The sequence below is a fragment of the Oncorhynchus tshawytscha genome, linkage group LG07, assembly GCF_018296145.1.
Source record: "Oncorhynchus tshawytscha isolate Ot180627B linkage group LG07, Otsh_v2.0, whole genome shotgun sequence".
Taxonomy (NCBI): Eukaryota; Metazoa; Chordata; class Actinopteri; order Salmoniformes; family Salmonidae; genus Oncorhynchus; species Oncorhynchus tshawytscha.
In genome coordinates, this window is record NC_056435.1 from 70834910 (window position 1) to 70861758 (window position 26849).

Genomic DNA, 26849 nt, shown 5'->3' on the forward strand with positions numbered 1-26849 from the left:
TTCAAAACAGTAAAGACATTACAAATGTCATATTATATATATATACAGTGTTTTAACAATGTACAAATGGTTAAAGGACACAAGATAAAATAAATAAGCATAAATATGGGTGTATTTACAATGGTGTTTGTTCTTCACTGGTTGCCCTTTTCTCGTGGCAACAGGTCACAAATCTTGCTGCTGTGATGGCACACTGTGGTATTTCACCCAGTAGATATGGGAGTTTATCAAAATTGGATTTGTTTTCGAATTCTTTGTGGATCTGTGTAATCTGAGGGAAATATGTCTCTCTAATATGGTCATACATTGGGCAGGAGGTTAGGAAGTGCAGCTCAGTTTCCACCTCATTTTGTGGGCAGTGAGCACATAGCCTGTCTTCTCTTGAGAGCCATGTCTGCCTACGGCGGCCTTTCTCAATAGCAAGGCTATGCTCACTGAGTCTGTACATAGTCAAGGCTTTCCTTAATTTTGGGTCAGTCACAGTGGTCAGGTATTCTGCCGCTGTGTACTCTCTGTGTAGGGCCAAATAGCATTCTAGTTTGCTCTGTTTTTTTGTTAATTCTTTCCAATGTGTTAAGTAGTTATCTTTTTGTTTTCTCATGATTTGGTTGGGTCTAATTGTGCTGCTGTCCTGGGGCTCTGTAGTGTGTGTTTGTGTTTGTGAACAGAGCCCCAGGACCAGCTTGCTTAGGGGACTCTTCTCCAGGTTCATCTCTCTGTAGGTGATGGCTTTCTCTGTCCGCCTCTCTCTCTCTCTCTCTCTCTCTGTCCGCCTCTCTCTCTCTCTCTCTCTCTGTCCGCCTCTCTCTGTCCGCCTCTCTCTCTCTCTCTGTCCGCCTCTCTCTCTCTGTCCGCCTCTCTCTCTCTCTCTCTCTGTCCGCCTCTCTCTCTCTGTCCGCCTCTCTCTCTCTCTCTCTCTGTCCGCCTCTCTCTCTCTGTCCGCCTCTCTCTCTCTCTCTCTCTGTCCGCCTCTCTCTCTCTGTCTGACTCACTCTCTCTCTGTCCGACTCGCTCTCTCTTTCTCTCTGTCCGCCTCTCTCTCTCTCTGTCCTCTCTTTCTCTCTCTTTCTCTCTGTCCGCCTCTCTCTCTCTGTTCGCCTCTCTCTCTTTCTCTCTGTCCGCCTCTCTCTCTCTCTTTCTCTCTGTCCGCCTCTCTCTCTCTCTGTCCGCCTCTCTCTTTCTCTCTCTCCCTGTCCACCTCTCTCTTTCTCTCTCTCCCTGTCCGCCTCTCAATTTGTAGCCTCTAGGGAACGACTAGTTAATTAGCTAACAGCGACCTAATCTGACAATGGAAAATGTCTAGTTCCCTAGTCCAAGTTCATTAAAAGGAAACGTTTAAAAGTCAAATTATACTTCAAAAAAAAATGTCAAATTATACTTTTATATTGTATTGATGTTATACCGCACAAATGTCCCAGCCTTGTTATAAATAAGAATTTGTTCATTACATGAACTGACTTGCCTGGTTAAATAAAAACGTATCATAGAAATACCTTGCATTGATACTACGTTGCATTGATACTACGTTGCATTGATACTACGTTGCATTGATACTACGTTGCATTGATACTACGTTGCATTGATACTATATGTAGGAATGGAGGGATGAAAGACAAAAGTCAGATTGAAAGGCATGGAGCAGGAGGCGGGGACAGGAGGCGGGGACAGGAGGCGGGGACAGGAGGCGGGGACAGGAGGCGGGGACAGGAGGCGGGGACAGGAGGCGGGGACAGGAGGCGGGGACAGGGACAGGAGGCGGGGACAGGGACAGGAGGCGGGGACAGGAGGCGGGGACAGGGACAGGAGGCAGGGACAGGGACAGGAGGCGGGGACAGGAGGCGGGGACAGGAGGCGGGGACAGGGACAGGAGGCAGGGACAGGAGGCAGGGACAGGAGGCAGGGACAGGAGGCAGGGACAGGAGGCCGGGACAGGAGGCCGGGACAGGAGGCGGGGACAGGAGGCGGGGACAGGAGGCGGGGACAGGAGGCGGGGACAGGAGGCGGGGACAGGGACTTTTTGGCTTTAATGGACCTGTAGAATATTTTCTAAACGGCAAACCCCACCCATCTGGTACTCCAGGGATACAACAAGTAGTTTGAAAGATTTCAAATAATGTTTGAACCCAGGTCTGGGACAGACAGGAAATAAACAAATAAACATCCGGTCTCTCATTGGACATTTATTTCGTACATTTCGCAGGTTGTTACCGAGTGTCTCAGTTTAAATCTAAAGTGCAGTGAGCCAATACACCAGAATGCTCCCATTTAAGTGGCATGTGAATGTATTTGTTTGTGGATGAATGAGTGTGTATAAGTTAATGTAGATGCAAATGTTTATATATATATATTTTTTTTTAAACTGTAATTACTCAATAGCAAAGACTTACATATTTACTCTTCTTATAGTGGTCATCTGTCCCGTTGGTGGAGGTCGTGTTAGGGTCTGACTGGATAATGGGGGCCTTCCTAGGTCCCCCGGTCACAGCCCCGTTCTTCTGCCTATGTCCTTTGATGACGGGCGGAGGGTTAGCGCCTCCCTCCCCAGGCAGCGCCACCTCCCCTACTCCTAGAGCCTCCTCTTTGTAGCACTTCATAAAGACAGACATGGCCTGGAGCTGGTGGAAGGAACAAGACCAACGATGGGAAATAAGCATTCAGGCTATATTTTGTATTTTACCTTTATTTAACTAGGCAAGTCAGTTAAGAACAACTTCGTATTTTCAATACGAATTTGAACGGTGGGTTAACTGCCTTGTTCAGGGGCAGAACGACAGATTTGTACCTTGTCAGCTCGGAGGTTTGATCTAGCTCTAACCACTAGGCTACCTGCCCTATATGGTGTAAATTTAACCACAACTATGTTTAATGGATATTATGTTTGTCACAGCTAGTGCATCTTTATACGTAGGTCTATTCATAAATAGTCAAATGTTTAAAAAAAAAAAAGAAGAATATGAATCAAAATTAGAATACTAGAAGAAGTGACCTGTCGATAATGTGGACAAAATTCCAAAATGGAGGCTTAAATACAAACATAAAGAGGATTTATTTGGACGGCACCAAAATCTAACCTGGTCCTCTGACAGAGACCCGTTGCACAGGGAGGGGTCCTGATCGTAGACAGGTAGCTGTCTCATCAACTGCCTGCGCCGGTACATCGCTCCCTCCGTCCCTGCTACTGGACGCTTCTCCTCCGGGACCAACGCCATGTACAGCATGGCCTAAAGAGGGAGAGAGAGGGTGAGAGAGGGAGAGGAGTTAACACAGCCCAGGAGAGAGTAAACTACATGAAACAACAAGGACTGAGGACTCAACTTTACAGCAACAACAACAACAGCACCAGACCAGTGTAACAGAGCTAAATCAAATCAAATGTATTTATAAAGTCCTTCGTACATCAGCTGATATCACAAAGTGCTGTACAGAAACCCAGCCTAAAACCCCAAACAGCAAGCAATGCAGGTGTAGAAGCACGGTGGCTAGGAAAAACTCCCTAGAAAGGCCAAAACCTCTAGGAAGAAACCTAGAGAGGAACCAGTCTATGTGGGGTGGCCAGTCCTCTTCTGGCTGTGCCAGGTGGAGATTATAACAGAATATGGCCAAGATGTTCAAATGTTCATAGATGACCAACAGGAGATTATAACAGAACATGACCAAGATGTTCAAATGTTCATAGATGACCAACAGGAGATTATAACAGAACATGGCCAAGATGTTCAAACGTTCATAGATGACCAACAGGAGATTATAACAGAACATGGTCAAGATGTTCAAACGTTCATAGATGACCAACAGGAGATTATAACAGAACATGGTCAAGATGTTCAAACATTCATAGATGACCAACAGGAGATTATAACAGAACATGGTCAAGATGTTCAAACGTTCATAGATGACCTCCTATGTAAAGCATAGGCTCCAGAGAATTTACAGTTGGTCTTTGAACAAAGCTTTATATTGTACGTGACTGTAGGCAGCAACGCTACCTGGCTTTGGGACCTGTCCTTTTAAACCGGAGAAATACTTCACAGGCCATGACTTGTGGGGTGTCCGTCCCAAATGACACCTTATTCCCTATATAGTGCACTATTATTTTTATTTTTACCATAACCGCAAGTCAAAAGTAGAGCACTATGTAGGGAATAGAGTGTCATTTGGGATGCTGGCCCTATGGCTCCAGGTCAAAAGTAGTGCACTATTTTGGGAATAAGGTGCTTTTGGGACACGTTTCAGAGTGGTGGCCAAGCAGCCCTCACAGTGCTGGAAAATAGATCATCACTCCCTATTCTGACCTCCAGGCTTCTACTGTCAGCACTCTGTGACCTAGCACAATCATCCCTCCTTCTCTTCTACTGTCAGCGCTCTGTGACCTAGCACAATCATCCCTCCTTCTCTTCTACTGTCAGCACTCTGTGACCTAGCACAATCATCCCTCCTACTGTCAGCACTCTGTGACCTAGCACAATCATCCCTCCTCTTCTACTGTCAGCACTCTGTGACCTACCACAATCATCCCTCCTTCTACTGTCAGCACTCTGTGACCTAGCACAATCATCCCTCCTTCTCTTCTACTGTCAGCACTCTGTGACCTAGCACAATCATCCCTCCTTCTCTTCTACTGTCAGCAATGTGACCTAGCACAATCATCCCTCCTTCTACTGTCAGCACTCTGTGACCTAGCACAATCATCCCTCCTTCTCTTCTACTGTCAGCACTCTGTGACCTAGCACAATCATCCCTCCTTCTACTGTCAGCACTCTGTGACCTAGCACAATCATCCCTCCTTCTACTGTCAGCACTCTGTGACCTAGTACAATCATCCCTCCTACTGTCAGCACTCTGTGACCTAGCACAATCATCCCTCTCTCTTCTACTGTCAGCATTCTGTGACCTAGCACAATCATCCCTCCTACTGTCAGCACTCTGTGACCTAGCACAATCATCCCTCTCTCTTCTACTGTCAGCACTCTGTGACCTAGCACAATCATCCCTCCTTCTCTTCTACTGTCAGCGCTCTGTGACCTAGCACAATCATCCCTCCTTCTCTTCTACTGTCAGCACTCTGCGACCTAGCACAATCATCCCTCCTTCTCTTCTACTGTCAGCACTCTGTGACCTAGCACAATCATCCCTCCTTCTACTGTCAGCACTCTGTGACCTAGCACAATCCTCCATCCTTCTCTTCTACTGTCAGCACTCTGTGACCTAGCACAATCATCCATCCTTCTCTTCTACTGTCAGCACTCTGTGACCTAGCACAATCATCCCTCCTCTTCTACTGTCAGTGCTCTGTGACCTAGCACAGTCATCACTCCTCTTCTACTGTCAGTGCTCTGTGACCTAGCACAATCATCCCTCCTTCTACTGTCGGCACTCTGTGACCTAGCACAATCATCCCTCCTTCTCTTCTACTGTCAGCGCTCTGTGATCTAGCACAATCATCCCTCCTTCTCTTCTACTGTCAGCACTCTGTGACCTAGCACAATCATCCCTCCTTCTACTGTCAGCACTCTGTGACCTAGCACAATCATCCATCCTTCTCTTCTACTGTCAGCACTCTGTGACCTAGCACAATCATCCCTCCTTCTCTTCTACTGTCAGTGCTCTGTGACCTAGCACAATCATCCCTCCTTCTCTTCTACTGTCAGCGCTCTGTGACCTAGCACAATCATCCCTCCTTCTCTTCTACTGTCAGCGCTCTGTGACCTAGCACAATCATCCCTCCTTCTACTGTCAGCACTCTGTGACCTAGCACAATCATCCCTCCTTCTCTTCTACTGTCAGTGCTCTGTGACCTAGCACAATCATCCCTCCTTCTCTTCTACTGTCAGTGCTCTGTGACCGACAGTAACACATCATTCTATTCCTCTTTTTAAACATCTCTAACTACACTTATCTAGCTAGCTGTGCGCTAGCTAGTAACTAACAGCCAATCATTCTTCATCTCTCCCCTAATAACAGACAAGTCATTAACCACTCCTCAGTAAATACTAAACTTCACACAGTCAGAAAACGTCTTGGAAGAGGACACATCAGTCATAGTTGGTTTTCTTTGTAAGCACATCCAGGATGGAGCGGGGGGGGTCTACAGCACTCTCTGCTCCCCACTCTCTGCCTGCCTCACACTCTACAATCCTGGGGTAAAGCTGACCTATCACCACTCTACAATCCTGGGGTAAAGCTGTCCTATCACCACTCTACAATCCTGGGGTAAAGCTGACCTCACCATCACCACTCACCACTCTACAATCCTGGGGTGAAGCTGACCTATCACCACTCTACAATCCTGGGGTGAAGCTGACCTATCACCACTCTACAATCCTGGGGTGAAGCTGACCTATCACCACTCTACAATCCTGGGGTGAAGCTGACCTATCACCACTCTACAATCAATCCTGGGGTGAAGCTGACCTATCACCACTCTACAATCCTGGGGTGAAGCTGACCTATCACCACTCTACAATCCTGGGGTGAAGCTGACCTATCACCACTCTACAATCCTGGGGGAAGCTGACCTATCACCAACAATCCTGGGGTGAAGCTGACCTATCACCACTCCAATCCTGGGGTGAAGCTGACCTATCACCACTCTACAATCCTGGGGTGAAGCTGACCTATCACCACTCTACAATCCTGGGGTGAAGCTGACCTATCACCACTCTACAATCCTGGGGTGAAGCTGACCTATCACCACTCTACAATCCTGGGGTGAAGCTGACCTATCACCACTCTACAATCCTGGGGTGAAGCTGACCTATCACCACTCTACAATCCTGGGGTGAAGCTGACCTATCACCACTCTACAATCCTGGGGTGAAGCTGACCTATCACCACTCTACAATCCTGGGGTGAAGCTGACCTATCACCACTCTACAATCCTGGGGTGAAGCTGACCTATCACCACTCTACAATCCTGGGGTGAAGCTGACCTATCACCACTCTACAATCCTGGGGTGAAGCTGACCTATCACCACTCTACAATCCTGGGGTGAAGCTGACCTATCACCACTCTACAATCCTGGGGTGAAGCTGACCTATCACCACTCTACAACCTGACCTATCACCACTCTACAATCCTGGGGTGAAGCTGACCTATCACCACTCTACAATCCTGGGGTGAAGCTGACCTATCACCACTCTACAATCCTGGGGTGAAGCTGACCTATCACCACTCTACAATCCTGGAAGGTGAAGCTGACCTATCACCACTCTACAATCCTGGGGTGAAGCTGACCTATCACCACTCTACAATCCTGGGGTGAAGCTGACCTATCACCACAATCCTGGGGTGAAGCTGACCTATCAATCTACAATCCTGGGGTGAAGCTGACCTATCACCACTCTACAATCCTGGGGTGAAGCTGACCTATCACCTGGGGTGAAGCTGACCTATCACCACTCTACAATCCCTGACCTATCACCACTCTACAATCCTGGGGTGAAGCTGACCTATCACCACTCTACAATCCTGGGGTGAAGCTGACCTATCACCACTCTACAATCCTGGGGTGAAGCTGACCTATCACCACTCTACAATCCTGGGGTGAAGCTGACCTATCACCACTCTACAGGCTTGCATGTCATTAGTGTGTCCTGATGAAGGCTTGAAGGCTAAACCAGTCACAGATAGACAGACAGGCTGTACCACACACATGCACGCCCTCCCCACAGGCAGGCTTCAGTAAGCAAGCTTCAGGAGGCAGGCTTCAGTAAGCAGGCTTCAGGAGGCAGGCTTCAGGAGGCAGGCTTCAGTAAGCAGGCTTCAGGAGGCAGGCTTCAGGAGGCAGGCTTCAGTAAGCAGGCTTCAGGAGGCAGGCTTCAGTAAGCAGGCTTCAGGAAGCAGGCTTCAGTAAGCAGGCTTCAGGAGGCAGGCTTCAGTAAGCAGGCTTCAGTAAGCAGGCTTCAGGAGGCAGGCTTCAGTAAGCAGGCTTCAGTAAGCAGACTGCACCACGGACATGGACTGGATAATGTTCCTAGTTGCATCATAAAACTCTGAAGTATTCTTATAGAGACCACAAATATTTACTAGCCCACTAACAGACTAAATATATTTACTAGCCCACTAACAGAGTAGATATATTTACTAGCCCACTAACAGACTAAATATATTTACTAGCCCACTAACAAACTAAATATATTTACTTGCCCACCAACAGAGTAGATATATTTACTAGCCCACTAACAGACTAAATATATTTACTAGCCCACTAACAGACTAAATATATTTACTAGCCCTCACTAACAGACTAAATATATTTACTAGCTCACTAACAGACTAAATATATTTACTAGCTCACTAACAGAGTAGATATATTTACTAGCCCACTAACAGAGTAGATATCTTTACTAGCCCACTAACAGAGTAGATATCTTTACTAGCCCACTAACAGACTAAATATATTTACTAGCCCACTAACAGAGTAGATATATTTACTAGCCCACTAACAGAGTAGATATATTTACTAGCCCACGAACAGACTAAATATCTTTACTAGCCCACTAACAGAGTAGATATATTTACTAGCCCACTAAAAGACTAAATATATTTTCTAGCCCACTAATATAGTAGATATATGTACTAGCCCACTAACAGAGTAGATATATTTACTAGCCCACTAACAGAGTAGATATATTTACTAGCCCACTAACAGACTAAATATATTTACTAGCCCACTAACAGAGTAGATATATTTACTAGCCCACTAACAGAGTAGATATATTTACTAGCCCACTAACAGAGTAGATATATGTACTAGCCCACTAGCAGAGTAGATATATTTACTAGCCCACAAACAGAGTAGATATATTTACTAGCTCACTAACAGAGTAGATATATGTACTAGCCCACTAACAGAGTAGATATATTTACTAGCCCACAAACAGAGTAGATATATGTACTAGCCCACTAACAGAGTAGATATATGTACTTGCCCAGTAACAGAGTAGATATATGTACTAGCCCACTAACAGAGTAGATATATGTACTAGCCCACTAACAGAGTAGATATATGTACTAGCCCACTAACAGAGTAGATATATTTACTAGCCCACTAACAGAGTAGATATATGTACTAGCTCAGTAACAGAGTAGATATATGTACTAGCCCACTAACAGAGTAGATATATGTACTTGCCCAGTAACAGAGTAGATATATGTACTAGCCCACTAACAGAGTAGATATATGTACTTGCCCAGTAACAGAGTAGATATATGTACTAGCCCACTAACAGAGTATATATATGTACTAGCCCACTAACAGAGTAAATATATGTACTAGCCCACTAACAGAGTAGATATATTTACAGTAAAATTGCTACACTGAGATTGTGTGACGATGAATGAAACTTTCAATTCAACAAAAAATCTTGATCTGATGAAGACGGTGATAAATGTAACAGTCAAACTAAACAGGTTTCTATCCAACCTTTTAATGTAACTAAAGTACATCAGACAAAAAATGTCACCACAGCACATTTTTTGTCTGTGAACTTTTCCAAATGTTGACAAAACACGCTAGATATGGTGAGATCTTTTTGTCTGTAAAATTAATTAGCAGAGAAATGGCAGTGGAAACAACTTTATGCGCAAATATCGATCTAATAACGATCATATTGAAGTAAACGTGTAGTCACGCGATGATATGACGTGTATCCTCCCACTACGACTCGGGACATCATGCAGTTTATTAGGCTACAGATGAAATACGTTTTGATGAACTTCCCAGGGTGGTCAAAATGCACGGTGATGAGCTTGATGCTCATTTTCCAGTAAATATCCAGGGTGTTATTCTGGTGACTTGATGATCTTGCTCTTCTGCCCATATTTATTTAATTATTTCGGCTATACCTGCACTGTATCTGCGAGCTGTTGGCTAGAGCGCAGGTGCCAAAACCGGAATGTGCACATTCACTATATCCAGTGCTTGACTTGTTCGTCTTATAGAATATTAGCTCAAATGTATTCTGGAGCTCCTGCACGTAAATATAAACAGTACCGGCACCAAAAAATGAGTACCGGCACATATTTCAGTCCAAGTCAAGCACTGGCTATATAACGAAAAAAACTATTGTGAAAAACCCATCAGTAGAGTTGAAAATACGATAGAAACCCAGTCAACTTGTATTTTTCATTCGATATATGGGTATTTCACCGCAATGTGCACTAGGCCATCACACACAGCCTTTAGTCCACACCAAATTAATTTGACGGGAACACATCTCTGCTGCGAAAATGTGCATACTGTTCTTCTGCAGATTTTAGAATATTTGCATGAAAATCTGTTGCCGATTGGATGGAAACCTAGCTACTGCATCTAATTGGATGGAAACCTAGCTACTGCATCTAATTGGATGGAAACCTAGCTACTGCATCTAATTGGATGGAAACCTAGCTACTGCATCTAATTGGATGGAAACCTAGCTACTGCATCTAATTGGATGGAAACCTAGCTACTGCATCTAATTGGATGGAAACCTAGCTACTGCATCTAATTGGATGGAAACCTAGCTACTGCATCTAATTGGATGGAAACCTAGCTACTGCATCTAATTGGATGGAAACCTAGCTACTGCATCTAATTGGATGGAAACCTAGCTACTGCATCTAATTGGATGGAAACCTAGCTACTGCGTCTAATTGGATGGAAACCTAGCTACTGCATCTAATTGGATGGAAACCTAGCTACTGCATCTGGTGGATGGAAACCTAGCTACTGCGTCTAATTGGATGGAAACCTAGCTACTGCATCTAATTGGATGGAAACCTAGCTACTGCATCTAATTGGATGGAAACCTAGCTACTGCATCTAATTGGATGGAAACCTAGCTACTGCATCTAATTGGATGGAAACCTAGCTACTGCGTCTAATTGGATGGAAACCTAGCTACTGCGTCTAATTGGATGGAAACCTAGCTACTGCGTCTAATTGGATGGAAACCTAGTTACTGCGTCTAATTGGATGGAAACCTAGCTACTGCATCTAATTGGATGGAAACCTAGCTACTGCATCTAATTGGATGGATACCTAGCTACTGCATCTAATTGGATGGAAACCTAGCTACTGCATCTAATTGGATGGAAACCTAGGTACTGCATCTAATTGGATGGAAACCTAGGTACTGCATCTAATTGGATGGAAACCTAGCTACTGCGCCTAATTGGATGGAAACCTAGCTACTGCGCCTAATTGGATGGAAACCTAGCTACTGCACCTAATTGGATGGAAACCTAGCTACTGCATCTAATCTGTGTTTACTCTATAGGAAGGGATCTAGAGTTCATTGGGGTTTTTGCTTCAAATCTACTGCCTTCTCCTACCATCTATCACCTAGCCCTACGAGGTCCTGAATATTACCTTCTTCTATCATCTAAGATGATCTAGGCAGAGGTGTTTAACTCTTACCTTACGAGGTCTGGACTACTGCTCGTTTTCTGTTCTACCTGATAATTATTGCACCCACCTGGTGTCCCCAGGTCTAAATCAGTCCGTGATTAGAGGGGAATCACCCACCTGGTGTCCCAGGTCTAAATCAGTCCCTGATTAGAGGGGAATCACCCACCTGGTGTCCCCGGGTCTAAATCAGTCCCTGATTAGAGGGGAATCACCCACCTGGTGTCCCCGGGTCTAAATCAGTCCCTGATTAGAGGGGAATCACCCACCTGGTGTCCCCGGGTCTAAATCAGTCCCTGATTAGAGGGGAATCACCCACCTGGTGTCCCCGGGTCTAAATCAGTCCCTGATTAGAGGGGAATCACCCACCTGGTGTCCCAGGTCTAAATCAGTCCCTGATTAGAGGGGAATCACCCACCTGGTGTCCCAGGTCTAAATCAGTCCCTGATTAGAGGGGAATCACCCACCTGGTGTCCCCGGGTCTAAATCAGTCCCTGATTAGAGAAAAACAATGAAAAGAGGGCAATGGAACTGGCTTTGAGATCCAGATTTGAATTTGACGGGATCAGCACCTGGTAATTTGATATTTCAGGTGTGCAGAAGTTGTTCTGCTCAGTGGTCTGTTGTTTAGGTCAGAGGTGATGGAGACAGTCAAGCAGGCGCCGGCTGTGGCACGTGGACCGAACAACTCTGACTAAGGAGAAGAATGCCTGTAGACTGCTGGATTTACTACAACAAACCTGGAACGAAGTTTACCTTAATTATATCATTATATATTATAAGCCTCTAGTTCCCTGTGCTGTTAAGTTTCCTATTATTTACTTTGACCAGGGTCCATAAGGTACCATTTAACCAGGGTCCATAAGGTGCCAATTGACCAGGGTCCATAAGGTGCCATTTGACCAGGGTCCATAAGGTACCATTTAACCAGGGTCCATAAGGTACCATTTAACCAGGGTCCATAAGGTACCATGGGTCCATAAGGTACCATTTAACCAGGGTCCATAAGGTACCATGGGTCCATAAGGTACCATTTAACCAGGGTCCAGGTATGGGTCCATAAGGTACCATTTGACCAGGGTCCATAAGGTACCATGGGTCCATAAGGTACCATGGGTCCATAAGGTACCATTTAACCAGGGTCCATAAGGTACCATGGGTCCATAAGGTACCATTTGAACAGGGTCCATAAGGTAGCATTTAACCAGGGTCCATAAGGTACCATTTAACCAGGGTCCATAAGGTACCATTTGACCAGGGTCCATAAGGTACCATTTGACCAGGGTCCATAAGGTATCATGGGTCCATAAGGTATCATTTAACCAGGGTCCATAAGGTACCATTTGACCAGGTCCATAAGGTACCATGGGTCCATAAGGTATCATTTGACCAGGGTCCATAAGGTACCATTTAACCAGGGTCCATAAGGTACCATTTAACCAGGGTCCATAAGGTACCATTTAACCAGGGTCCATAAGGTACCATTTAACCAGGGTCCATAAGGTACCATTTAACCAGGGTCCATAAGGTACCATTTAACCAGGGTCCATAAGGTGCCATGGGTCCATAAGGTACCATGGGTCCATAAGGTACCATTTAACCAGGGTCCATAAGGTGCCATTTGACCAGGGTCCATAAGGTACCATTTAACCAGGGTCCATAAGGTACCATTTAACCAGGGTCCATAAGGTACCATTTGACCAGGGTCTATAAGGTACCATTTGACCAGGGTCCATAAGGTACCATTTAACCAGGGTCCATAAGGTACCATTTGACCAGGGTCCATAAGGTACCATTTGACCAGGTATTGTAGGTTGTATGTAATGGTAAGGTACCATTTAACCAGGGTCCATAAGGTACCATTTAACCAGGGTCCATAAGGTACCATTTGACCAGGTATTGTAGGTCGTATGTAATGGTAAGGTACCATTTGACCAGGGTCCATAAGGTACCATTTAACCAGGGTCCATAAGGTACCATTTAACCAGGGTCCATAAGGTGCCATTTGACCAGGGTCCATAAGGTACCATTTGACCAGGGTCCATAAGGTACCATTTAACCAGGGTCCATAAGGTACCATTTAACCAGGGTCCATAAGGTGCCATTTGACCAGGGTCCATAAGGTGCCATGGGTCCATAAGGTACCATGGGTCCATAAGGTACCATGGGTCCATAAGGTACCATTTAACCAGGGTCCATAAGGTGCCATTTGACCAGGGTCCATAAGGTACCATTTGACCAGGGTCCATAAGGTACCATTTGACCAGGTATTGTAGGTTGTATGTAATGGTAAGGTACCATTTAACCAGGGTCCATAAGGTACCATTTAACCAGGGTCCATAAGGTACCATTTGACCAGGTATTGTAGGTTGTATGTAATGGTAAGGTACCATTTGACCAGGGTCCATAAGGTACCATTTAACCAGGGTCCATAAGGTACCATTTGACCAGGTATTGTAGGTTGTATGTAATGGTAAGGTACCATTTGACCAGGGTCCATAAGGTGCCATTTGACCAGGGTCCATAAGGTACCATTTAACCAGGGTCCATAAGGTACCATTTGACCAGGGTCCATAAGGTACCATTTGACCAGGGTCCATAAGGTGCCATGGGTCCATAAGGTACCATTTGACCAGGGTCCATAAGGTGCCATGGGTCCATAAGGTACCATTTGACCAGGGCCCATAAGGTGCCATGGGTCCATAAGGTGCCATTTGACCAGGGTCCATAAGGTACCATTTGACCAGGGTCCATAAGGTACCATTTAACCAGGGTCCATAAGGTACCATTTGACCAGGGTCCATAAGGTACCATTTGACCAGGGTCCATAAGGTACCATTTAACCAGGGTCCATAAGGTACCATTTGAACAGGGTCCATAAGGTACCATTTAACCAGGGTCCATAAGGTACCATTTGACCAGGGTCCATAAGGTACCATTTAACCAGGGTCCATAAGGTACCATTTGACCAGGGTCCATAAGGTACCATTTGACCAGGGTCCATAAGGTACCATTTAACCAGGGTCCATAAGGTACCATTTAACCAGGGTCCATAAGGTACCATTTGACCAGGGTCTATAAGGTACCATTTGACCAGGGTCCATAAGGTACCATTTGACCAGGGTCCATAAGGTACCATTTGACCAGGGTCTATAAGGTACCATTTGACCAGGGTCCATAAGGTACCATTTGACCAGGGTCCATAAGGTACCATTTGACCAGGGTCCATAAGGTACCATTTAACCAGGGTCCATAAGGTACCATTTGACCAGGGTCCATAAGGTACCATTTGACCAGGGTCCATAAGGTACCATTTGACCAGGGTCCATAAGGTACCATTTGACCAGGGTCCATAAGGTACCATTTAACCAGGGTCCATAAGGTGCCATTTGACCAGGGTCCATAAGGTGCCATGGGTCCATAAGGTACCATGGGTCCATAAGGTACCATGGGTCCATAAGGTACCATTTAACCAGGGTCCATAAGGTGCCATTTGACCAGGGTCCATAAGGTACCATTTGACCAGGGTCCATAAGGTACCATTTAACCAGGGTCCATAAGGTGCCATTTGACCAGGGTCCATAAGGTACCATTTAACCAGGGTCCATAAGGTACCATTTGACCAGGTATTGTAGGTCGTATGTAACGGTATTGCCATTTCCCTCCCTCCCAATCGTATGTGATGTTGTTGAACATCTCCCTCTCTCACCAGTTTCTGTGTGAGTCCTGGCGGGGCCCAGTCGTAGGTGATGGTGTTGAAGGTGGGGTCCTTCTTTGAGACGACAGAGTTGGTGACGACCATGCGGTTACGTTTGTACACCCGGATGCCCTTCACCTGTTCTCAGAAATGGTCAGAAGGTGTGAATCCTTGATGATTCTAAATGCACTGAATACAATCAGAAAGGCTGAATAGGGTTTTTAAATGGTCTGATTAATCATATAAAAGATCACCTTGGCGGTCAGGTGGGCATATTTGGAATCGGCCAGGAGTCGGCCAATCTTGTGGTCATCGTCTAGGTCACAACTGGAGCCGTGGTCCTCCACACTGCAACCACACACTGTGCACACTTTCCTGGTGGGGATGACAAGTATAGTAAGGTAGGGTATGGTAAGGTAAGGTAAGCTGTGGTAAGGTAAGGTAAGGTTAAGCTGTGGTAAGGTTAAGTTGTGGTAAGGTCAAGCTGTGGTAAGGTTAAACTGTGGTAAGGTAAGGTTAAGCTGTGGTAAGGTAAGGTTAAGTTGTGGTAAGGTTAAGCTGTGGTAAGGTAAAGCTGTGGTAAGGTTAAGTTGTGGTAAGGTAAGGTTAAGCTGTGGTAAGGTTAAGTTGTGGTAAGGTAAAGTTGTGGTAAGGTAAAGCTGTGGTAAGGTAAGGTAAAGCTGTGGTAAGGTAAGGTAAAGCTGTGGTAAGGTAAAGTTGTGGTAAGATTAAGCTGTGGTAAGGTAGGGTAAAGCTATGGTAAGTTAAGGTAAAGTTGTGGTAAGGTTAAGTTGTGGTTAAGCTGTGGTAAGGTAAAGCTTTGGTAAGGTAAAGTTGTGGTAAGGTAAGGTTAAGCTGTGGTAAGGTAAGGTAAAGCTGTGATAAGGTAAGTTAAAGCTATGGTAAGTTAAGGTAAAGTTGTGGTAAGGTTAAGCTGTGGTAAGGTTAAGTTGTGGTAAGGTCAAGCTGTGGTAAGGTTAAACGGTGGTAAGGTTAAGCTGTGGTAAGGTAAGGTTAAGTTGTGGTAAGGTTAAGTTGTGGTAAGGTAAGGTAAAGCTGTGGTAAGAAAAGGTTAAGCTGTGGTAAGGTTAAGTTGTGGTAAGGTTAAGCTGTGGTAAGGTTAAGTTGTGGTAAAGTTAAGTTGTGGTAAAGTTAAGTTGTGGTAAGGTAAGGTAAAGCTCTGTTAAGGTAAGGTAAGGTAAAGTTGTGGTAAGGTAAGGTTAAACTGTGGTAAGGTAAGGTTAAGCTGTGGTAAGGTAAGGTTAAGCTGTGGTAAGGTTAAATTGTGGTAAGGGAGGCTGTGGTAAGGTTAAATTGTGGTAAGGTAAGCTGTGGTAAGGTTAAGTTGTGGTAAGGTACGGCAAGGTAAAGCTGTGGTAAGGTAAGGTTAAGCTGTGGTAAGGTTAAGTTGTGGTAAGGTAAGGTTAAGCTGTGGTAAGGTTAAGTTGTGGTAAGTTAAGGTAAGGTAAAGCTGTGGTAAGGTAAGGTTAAGCTGTGGTAAGGTTAAGCTGTGGTAAAGTTAAGCTGTGGTAAGGTAGGTTGTGGTAAAATAAGGTTAAGCTGTGGTAAGGTAAGGTTAAGGTCACCCTCTAGGTCACAGCTAGAACCATGCTCCTCCACACTGCAGCACCATTGGGTGCATGCCTTCCTGATTTCTGTGTTATTCTACATCTATTTGTTGTCTGTATATTCTGTTTATCGTCATTAAAAAAACCTTCCTTAATATTCTGTGGTGTGTGTGTGTGTGTGTTTTTATATCGTTAGGGTTAAATTACCTCCAGGAATGTGGGATGAATCCAGAGCAGATCCCTTTACATGACAGACACGTCGCGCCCCTCACCCCTGGAAACACTGGCTGCTGCCCCACACACATCTGGAAATAGAGGGGCAAGAAGGGCAATGAAAGGAAAGGAAAGGGAAGGAAGGAAGGAAGGAAAGGAGTGAAGGAAAGGGAAGGAAGGAAGGAAGGATAGGAAAGGAAAGGAAAGGAAAGGAAGGAAGGAAGGAAGGAAGGAAGGAAAGGAAGGGAAGGGAAGGAAGGAAGGAAGGAAAGGAAAGGAAAGAAGGACAGGAAAGAAAAAGGAAGGAAGGAAGGAAGGAAGGAAGGAAGGAAGGAAGGAAGGAAGGAAGGAAGGAAGGAAGGAAGGAAGGAAGGAAGGAAAGGGGATGGAAGGACAGGAAGAAAAGGGAGGGAAGGAAGGAAAGGAAAGGAGGGATGGAAGGAAGGAAAGGAAAGGAAAGAAAAGAAGGAAAGGAAGGAAGGAAGGAAGGAAGGAAGGAAGGAAGGAAAGGAAAGGAAAGGAAAGGGAGGGAAGGAAGGAAGGAAGGAAAGGAAAGGAGGAAAGGAAAGGAGGGAAGGAAGGAAAGGAAAGGAAAGGGAGGGGAAGGGAATGAAAAGAAAGGGAGGAAGGAAGGAAGGAAAGGAGGGAAGGAAGGAAAGGAAAGGAAAGGAAAGGAAGGAAGGAAGGAAGGAAGGAAGGAAGGAAGGAAGGAAGGAAGGAAGGGAAGGAAGGAAGGAAGGAAGGAAGGAAGGAAGGAAGGAAAGGGAGGGGAAGGGGATGGAAGGAAAGGAAATGAAAAATAAAGGGGGGGAAGGAAGGAAGGAAGGAAAGGGACAATGATTAGACAAGGAACACAGACAGGTAAACACTCAACAGCCTCAGAGCCCTTTGGCTCTTTTCCCCCAAATCCAAACACACTGTATAATACCAAGGCTCTACACTGTATAATACCAAGGCTCTACACTGTATAATACCAAGGCTCTATACTGTATAATACCAAGGCTATAAACTGTATAATACCAAGGCTCTACATTGTATAATACCAAGGCTCTACACTGTATAATACCAAGGCTCTACACTGTATAATACCAAGGCTCTATACTGTATAATACCAAGGCTATAAACTGTATAATACCAAGGCTCTACATTGTATAATACCAAGGCTATAAACTGTATAATACCAAGGCTCTATACTGTATAATACCAAGGCTCTACATTGTATAATACCAAGGCTCTACACTGTATAACACCAAGGCTATAAACTGTATAATACCAAGGCTCTACACTGTATAATACCAAGGCTCTATACTGTATAATACCAAGGCTATACACTGTATAATACCAAGGCTCTATACTGTATAATACCAAGGCTCTACACTGTATAATACCAAGGCTATAAACTGTATAATACCAAGGCTCTACACTGTATAATACCAAGGCTCTACACTGTATAATACCAAGGCTATAAACTGTACATAACCAAGGCTCTACACTGTATAATACCAAGGCTCTACACTGTATAATACCAAGGCTATAAACTGTATAATACCAAGGCTATACACTGTATAATACCAAGGCTCTATGTTGTATAATACCAAGGCTCTATACTGTATAATACCAAGGCTATAAACTGTATAATACCAAGGCTCTATACTGTATAATACCAAGGCTCTACACTGTATAACACCAAGGCTCTATGTTGTATAATACCAAGGCTCTATACTGTATAATACCAAGGCTATAAACTGTATAATACCAAGGCTCTACACTGTATAACACCAAGGCTCTACACTGTATAATACCAAGGCTCTACACTGTATAATACCAAGGCTATACACTGTATAATACCAAGGCTCTATGTTGTATAATACCAAGGCTATAAACTGTATAATACCAAGGCTCTATACTGTATACTACCAAGGCTATAAACTGTACATAACCAAGGCTCTATACTGTATAATACCAAGGCTCTACATTGTATAATACCAAGGCTCTACACTGTATAACACCAAGGCTATAAACTGTATAATACCAAGGCTCTACACTGTATAATACCAAGGCTCTATACTGTATAATACCAAGGCTATAAACTGTATAATACCAAGGCTCTATACTGTATAATACCAAGGCTCTACATTGTATAATACCAAGGCTCTACACTGTATAACACCAAGGCTATAAACTGTATAATACCAAGGCTCTACACTGTATAATACCAAGGCTCTATACTGTATAATACCAAGGCTATAAACTGTATAATACCAAGGCTCTACACTGTATAACACCAAGGCTCTACACTGTATAACACCAAGGCTCTACACTGTATAATACCAAGGCTCTATACTGTTTAATACCAAGGCTCTACACTGTATAATACCAAGGCTCTATGTTGTATAATACCAAGGCTCTATACTGTATAATACCAAGGCTATAAACTGTATAATACCAAGGCTCTATACTGTAGAATACCAAGGCTATAAACTGTATAACACCAAGGCTATAAACTGTATAATACCAAGGCTCTATGTTGTATAACACCAAGGCTCTACACTGTATAATACCAAGGCTGTACACTGTATAACACCAAGGCTATAAACGGTATAATACCAAGGCTCTACACTGTATAACACCAAGGCTATAAACTGTATAATACCAAGGCTATACACTGTATAATACCAAGGCTCTATGTTGTATAATACCAAGGCTCTATACTGTATAATACCAAGGCTATAAACTGTATAATACCAAGGCTCTATACTGTATAATACCAAGGCTATAAACTGTATAACACCAAGGCTATAAACTGTATAATACCAAGGCTCTATGTTGTATAACACCAAGGCTCTACACTGTATAATACCAAGGCTCTACACTGTATAACACCAAGGCTCTACACTGTATAATACCAAGGCTCTACACTGTATAACACCAAGGCTCTATGTTGTATAATACCAATGCTCTATACTGTATAATGCCAAGGCTTTATACTGTATAACACCAAGGCTCTACACTGTATAATACCAAGGCTCTATACTATATAACACCAAGGCTCTACACTGTATAACACCAAGGCTCTATACTATATAATACCAAGGCTCTATACTGTATAATACCAAGACTCTATGTTGTATAATACCAAGGCTCTATACTGTATAATACCAAGGCTTTATACTGTATAACACCAAGGCTCTATACTATATAACACCAAGGCTCTACACTGTATAACACCAAGGCTCTATACTATATAATACCAAGGCTCTACACTGTATAACACCAAGGCTCTATGTTGTATAATACCAAGGCTCTATACTGTATAATACCAAGGCTTTATACTGTATAACACCAAGGCTCTACACTGTATAATACCAAGGCTGTACACTGTATAACACCAAGGCTATAAACGGTATAATACCAAGGCTCTACACTGTATAACACCAAGGCTATAAACTGTATAATACCAAGGCTATACACTGTATAATACCAAGGCTCTATGTTGTATAATACCAAGGCTCTATACTGTATAATACCAAGGCTATAAACTGTATAATACCAAGGCTCTATACTGTATAATACCAAGGCTCTACACTGTATAACACCAAGGCTCTATGTTGTATAATACCAAGGCTCTATACTGTATAATACCAAGGCTCTACACTGTATAATACCAAGGCTATACACTGTATAATACCAAGGCTCTATGTTGTATAATACCAAGGCTCTACACTGTATAATACCAAGGCTATAAACTGTATAATACCAAGGCTCTATACTGTATAATACCAAGGCTCTACACTGTATAATACCAAGGCTATAAACTGTATAACACCAAGGCTCTACACTGTATAATACCAAGGCTCTACACTGTACAATACCAAGGCTATACACTGTATAATACCAAGGCTCTGTTGTATAATACCAAGGCTCTATACTGTATAATACCAAGGCTATAAACTGTATAATACCAAGGCTCTATACTGTATAATACCAAGGCTATACACTGTATAACACCAAGGCTATAAACTGTATAATACCAAGGCTCTATGTTGTATAACACCAAGGCTCTACACTGTATAATACCAAGGCTGTACACTGTATAACACCAAGGCTATAAACGGTATAATACCAAGGCTCTACACTGTATAACAGCAAGGCTCTATTTTGTATACTACCAATGCTCTATACTGTATAATACCAAGGCTTTATACTGTATAACACCAAGGCTCTACACTGTATAATACCAAGGCTCTATACTATATAACACCAAGGCTCTACACTGTATAACACCAAGGCTCTATACTATATAATACCAAGGCTCTACACTGTATAACACCAAGGCTCTATACTATATAACACCAAGGCTCTACACTGTATAACACCAAGGCTCTATACTATATAATACCAAGGCTCTATACTGTATAATACCAAGACTCTACACTGTATAACTCCAAGGCTCTATGTTGTATAATACCAAGGCTCTATACTGTATAATACCAAGGCTCTATACTGTCTAATACCAAGGCTCTATACTGTATAATACCAAGGCTCTATACTGTATAATACCAAGGCTCTTCCTGATCTGCCGTGTTCATTTGATCCCTCTTTTGCCAGATAATGTTTTCCTCCTCAACAGGAAAAGGAATGTGACAGCCCATTCAGATCCTGTGATGCTGCAGGACTGATTCTCTCCTGTGACCAAAGGGGTCACATTAAGATGCCACATCTGTAGATAGATGCACTGGCTACCACAACTGTAAAACATTCAATAAAAAAACTCAAACAATGACACACAGACAGGGACACAGACAACATTTCTAGACAAACTAGACAAACCCTGCCTCAAGACACAGACAGTGACACACAAACCCTGCCTCAAGACACAGACAGTGACACACAAACCCTGCCTCAAGACACAGACAGTGACACACAAACCCTGCCTCAAGACACAGACAGTGACACACAAATACAGGTGTGCAGGACGGGCAGTGTGGTTATATCACAGATACGCTGCGATGGTACTTTCCCATGACAAGAATGATGTCATTGCTATTCATTCATAACTACTCACTGTTGAGACAATAAAATGTAACAGATTACATCTATCAGATTAAATCTAACAGTAACTTGAAACCACAGAGGAAAAACTGTCAAAAACTCTGTGTCCTGTGTTACCCTCCTGCAGCATGTGTTCTGGGTGTGTTTGTGTGTGTGTGTGTGTGTGTGTGTGTGTGTGTGTGTGGTCTCTGAGTCTGAGCCAAGAGTCATAGCAACCTCATGAATGAAGGGCTCAGAAAGATCACACTGTAACAAATCGGTGTCTTAAAGATGTTTATTTTAACTTGAGACCTGAGCCAAGGTTTTCTCTCTCTATATTGGAGAAAGCCTGAAGGGGCGGGGGGGTTCCTAGTCTGACAGAAAATACAATGGCCTGTATTCACGAAGCCTGTATCCACAAAGCCGGTATCAACACAAAGCCGGTATCCACGGTGCCGGTATCAACACAAAGCCGGTATCCACACAAAGCCGATATCCACACAAAGCCGGTATCAACACAAAGCTGATATCCACAGTGCCGGTATCCACACAAAGCCGGTATCCACACAAAGCCGGTATCCACACAAAGCCGGTATCCACACAAAGCCGGTATCCACACAAAGCCGGTATCCACGGTGCCGGTATCCACACAAAGCCGGTATCCACACAAAGCCGGTATCCACACAAAGCCGGTATCCACACAAAGCCGGTATCCACACAAAGCCGGTATCCACAAAGCCGGTATCCACACAAAGCCGGTATCCACACAAAGCCGGTATCCACACAAAGCCGGTATCCACACAAAGCCGGTATCCACAAAGCCGGTATCAACACAAAGCTGGTATCTACGGTGCCGGTATCAACACAAAGCCGGTATCCACAGTGCCGGTATCAACACAAAGCCGGTATCCACGGTGCCGGTATCAACACAAAGCCGGTATCCACAAAGCCGGTATCACACAAAGCCGGTATCCACAGTGCCGGTATCAACACAAAGCCGGTATCAACACAAAGCCGGTATCCACGGTGCCGGTATCCACACAAAGCCGGTATCCACAGTGCCGGTATCCACACAAAGCCGGTATCAACACAAAGCCGGTATCCACGGTCCGGTATCAACACAAAGCCGGTATCCACAAAGCCGGTATCCACACAAAGCCGGTATCCACACAAAGCCGGTATCCACACAAAGCCGGTATCCACACAAAGCCGGTATCCACAAATCAAATCAAATCAAATCAAATTTATTTATATAGCCCTTCGTACATCAGCTGATATCTCAAAGTGCTGTACAGAAACCCAGCCTAAAACCCCAAACAGCAAGCAATGCAGGTGTAGAAGCACGGTGGCTAGGAAAAACTCCCTAGAAAGGCCAAAACCTAGGAAGAAACACAGAGAGGAACCAGGCTATGTGGGGTGGCCAGTCCTCTTCTGGCTGTGCCGGGTGGAGATTATAACAGAACATGGCCAAGATGTTCAAATGTTCATAAATGACCAGCATGGTCGAATAATAATAAGGCAGAACAGTCAGGTGGAAGTTGAAACTGGAGCAGCAGCATGGCCAGGTGGACTGGGGACAGCAAGGAGTCCAAGGAGCAAGGAGTTTGTATCCACACAAAGCCGGTATCCACACAAAGCCGGTATCCACACAAAGCCGGTATCCACACAAAGCCGGTATCCACACAAAGCCGGTATCCACACAAAGCCGGTATCCACAAATCAAATCAAATCAAATTTATTTATATAGCCCTTCGTACATCAGCTGATATCTCAAAGTGCTGTACAGAAACCCAGCCTAAAACCCCAAACAGCAAGCAATGCAGGTGTAGAAGCACGGTGGCTAGGAAAAACTCCCTAGAAAGGCCAAAACCTAGGAAGAAACCAGAGGAACCAGGCTATGTGGGGTGGCCAGTCCTCTTCTGGCTGTGCCGGGTGGAGATTATAACAGAACATGGCCAAGATGTTCAAATGTTCATAAATGACCAGCATGGTCGAATAATAATAAGGCAGAACAGTCAGGTGGAAGTTGAAACTGGAGCAGCAGCATGGCCAGGTGGACTGGGGACAGCAACAGGAGCAAGGAGTTTGTATCCACACAAAGCCGGTATCCACACAAAGCCGGTATCCACACAAAGCCGGTATCCACACAAAGCTTATTTAATTGATGTTATAAAGCCCTTTGGCATCACCAGTTGCCACAAAGTGCTTATACAGATACCCAAATAGAATCCTATTCCCTACATAGTGCACTACTTTAGACCAGAACTCATCAAATCAAATTGTATTTGTCACATACACATGGTTTGCAGATGTTAATGCGAGTGTAGCGAAATGCTTGTGCTTCTAGTTCCTGACAATGCAGTAATAACCAACGAGTAATCTAACTAACAATTCCACAACAACTACCTATACACACAAGTGTAAAGGGATGAAGAGCATAAACATATATGAATGAGTGATGGTACAGAACGGCATAGGCAAGATGCAGTGGATGGTATAGAGTACAGAATATACATGAGATGAGTAATGTAGGGTATGTAAACATATAAAAGTGGCATTGTTTAAAGTGGCTGGTGATACATGTATTACATCAATATTCCCATGATTAAAGTGGCTGGAGTAGAGTCAGTGTCATTGACAGTGTGTTGGCAGCAGCCACTCAATGTTAGTGGTGGCTGTTTAACAGTCTGATGGCCTTGAGATAGAAGCTGTTTTTCAGTCTCTCGGTCCCAGCTTTGATGCACCTGTACTGACCTCGCCTTCTGGATGATAGCGGGGTGAACAGGCAGTGGCTCGGGGGGTTGTTGTCCTTGATGATCTTTATGGCCTTCCTGTGACATCCGGTGGTGTAGGTGTCCTGGAGGGCAGGTAGTTTGCCCCCGGTGATGCGTTGTGCAGACCTCACTACCCTCTGGAGAGCCTTACGGTTGTGGGCGGAGCAGTTGCCGTACCAGGTGGTGATACAGCCCGACAGGATGCTCTTGATTGTGCATCTGTAGAAGTTTGTGAGTGCTTTTGGTGACAAGCCGTATTTCTTCAGCCTCCTGAGGTTGAAGAGGCGCTGCTGCGCCTTCTTCACGATGCTGTCTGTGTGAGTGGACCAATTCAGTTTGTCCGTGATGTGTATGCCGAGGAACTTAAAACGTACTACCCTCCTGTCGATGTGGATAGGGGGGTGCTACCTCTGCTGTTTCCTGAAGTCCACAATCATCTCCTTTGTTTTGTTGACATTGAGTGTGAGGTTATTTTCCTGGCACCACACTCCGAGGGCCCTCACCTCCTCCCTGTAGGCCGTCTGGGATAAGGTTTGATTGAATATGTCCATAAACACACCAGCCAGCTGGTCTGTGCATGCTCTGAGGGCGCGGCTGGGGATGCCGTCTGGGCCTGCAGCCAAGCGAGGGTTAACACGTTTAAATGTTTTACTCACCTCGGCTGCAGTGAAGGAGAGTCCGCATGTTTTGGTAGCGGGCCGTGTCAGTGGCACTGTATTGTCCTCAAAGCGAGCAAAGAAGTTGTTTAGTCTGTCTGGGAGCAAGGCATCCTGGTCCGTGATGGGGCTGGTTTTCTTTTTGTAATCCGTGATTGACTGCAGACCCTGCCACATACCTCTTGTGTCTGAGCCGTTGAATTGCGACTCTACTTTGTCTCTATACTGACGCTTAGCTTGTTTGATTGCCTTGCGGAGGGAATAGCTACACTGTTTCTATTCGGTCATGTTTCCGGTCACCTTGCCCTGGTTAAAAGCAGTCGTTCGCCTTTCAGTTTCAGGCCAATGCTGCCATCAATCCACGGTTTCTGGTTTGGGAATGTTTTAATAGATGCACTTGCTAATATACTCGCTCATCGAATCAATGTATTCGTCAATGTTGTTTGACGCAATGCGGAACATATCGTGATCGAAGTAATCTTGAAGCGTGGAATCAGATTGGTCGGACCAGCGTTGAACAGACCTGACCTGAGCAACAGCTCCCTGCCTATAGTCGTGGTCAGCTTTTCCGAAAGGAGGGCGGAGGAGGGCCTTATATGCGTTGCGGAAGTTAGAGTAACAATGATCCAGGGTTTTACCAGATGGACATGCTCTACGTAGGGAATAAGGTGCCGTTTGGGACTCAGATAGAGAGACGGCGGACTGAAACAAGAGGTAGCAACACTATAAGCAGCACTTCTGTTCTGGAGGGTGTGTTGAAAACACCCTGTTGAATAGGTCAGACACACAGCACTAAAAACATTAGAGAAACTAAACTAACTAGAGGGCAACCGTGGTATCAAATCCCTTTTATAATCCATAGCTAACAGCCTCCCTATTCCTCTCAAGCTATTCCAGGCTATTCCAGGCTAGTCCAGGCTGTAGTGACACATCCCAAAATGGCAGCCTATTCCCTATACTGTATAGCGCACTACCAGAGCCCTATGGGACCAGCCCTATGGCAACAGCCCCTATGGCAACAGCCCTATGGCAACAGCCCTATGGCAACAGCCCTGTGGGACCAGCCCTATGGCAACAGCCCTATGGGAACAGCCGTATGGCAACAGCCGTATGGCAACAGCCCTATGGCAACAGCCCTGTGGGACCAGCCCTATGGCAACAGCCCTGTGGGACCAGCCCTATGGCAACAGCCCTATGGCAACAGCCCTGTGGGACCAGCCCTATGGCAACAGCCCTATGGGACCAGCCCTATGGCAACAGCCCTGTGGGACCAGCCCTATGGCAACAGCCCTATGGCAACAGCCCTATGGGAACAGCCATATGGGACCAGCCCTATGGCAACAGCCCTATGGCAACAGCCCTGTGGGACCAGTCCTATGGGAACAGCCCTATGGCAACAGCCCTGTGGGACCAGCCCTATGGCAACAGCCCTATGGCAACAGCCCTGTGGGACCAGACCTATGGGAATAGCCCTATGGCAACAGCCCTGTGGGACCAGCCCTATGGCAACAGCCCTATGG

The 26849-nt window shown here is 44.8% G+C and overlaps 1 protein-coding gene across 1 annotated transcript in view; it reads right to left on the bottom strand.

Moving 5' to 3' along the window:
- LOC112255086 (LIM and cysteine-rich domains 1) overlaps positions 1-26849 on the bottom strand; it is a 37721-nt gene that overhangs the window by 7459 nt on the left and 3413 nt on the right. The window contains exons 2-6 of the mRNA XM_024428146.2: positions 16863-16960; positions 15342-15462; positions 15100-15225; positions 3072-3221; positions 2388-2615 (exon numbers count right to left, since the gene is read on the bottom strand). Coding sequence (XP_024283914.1) covers positions 2388-2615; positions 3072-3221; positions 15100-15225; positions 15342-15462; positions 16863-16960 — 723 coding nt within the window. The remainder of the gene's footprint in view (positions 1-2387; positions 2616-3071; positions 3222-15099; positions 15226-15341; positions 15463-16862; positions 16961-26849) is intronic.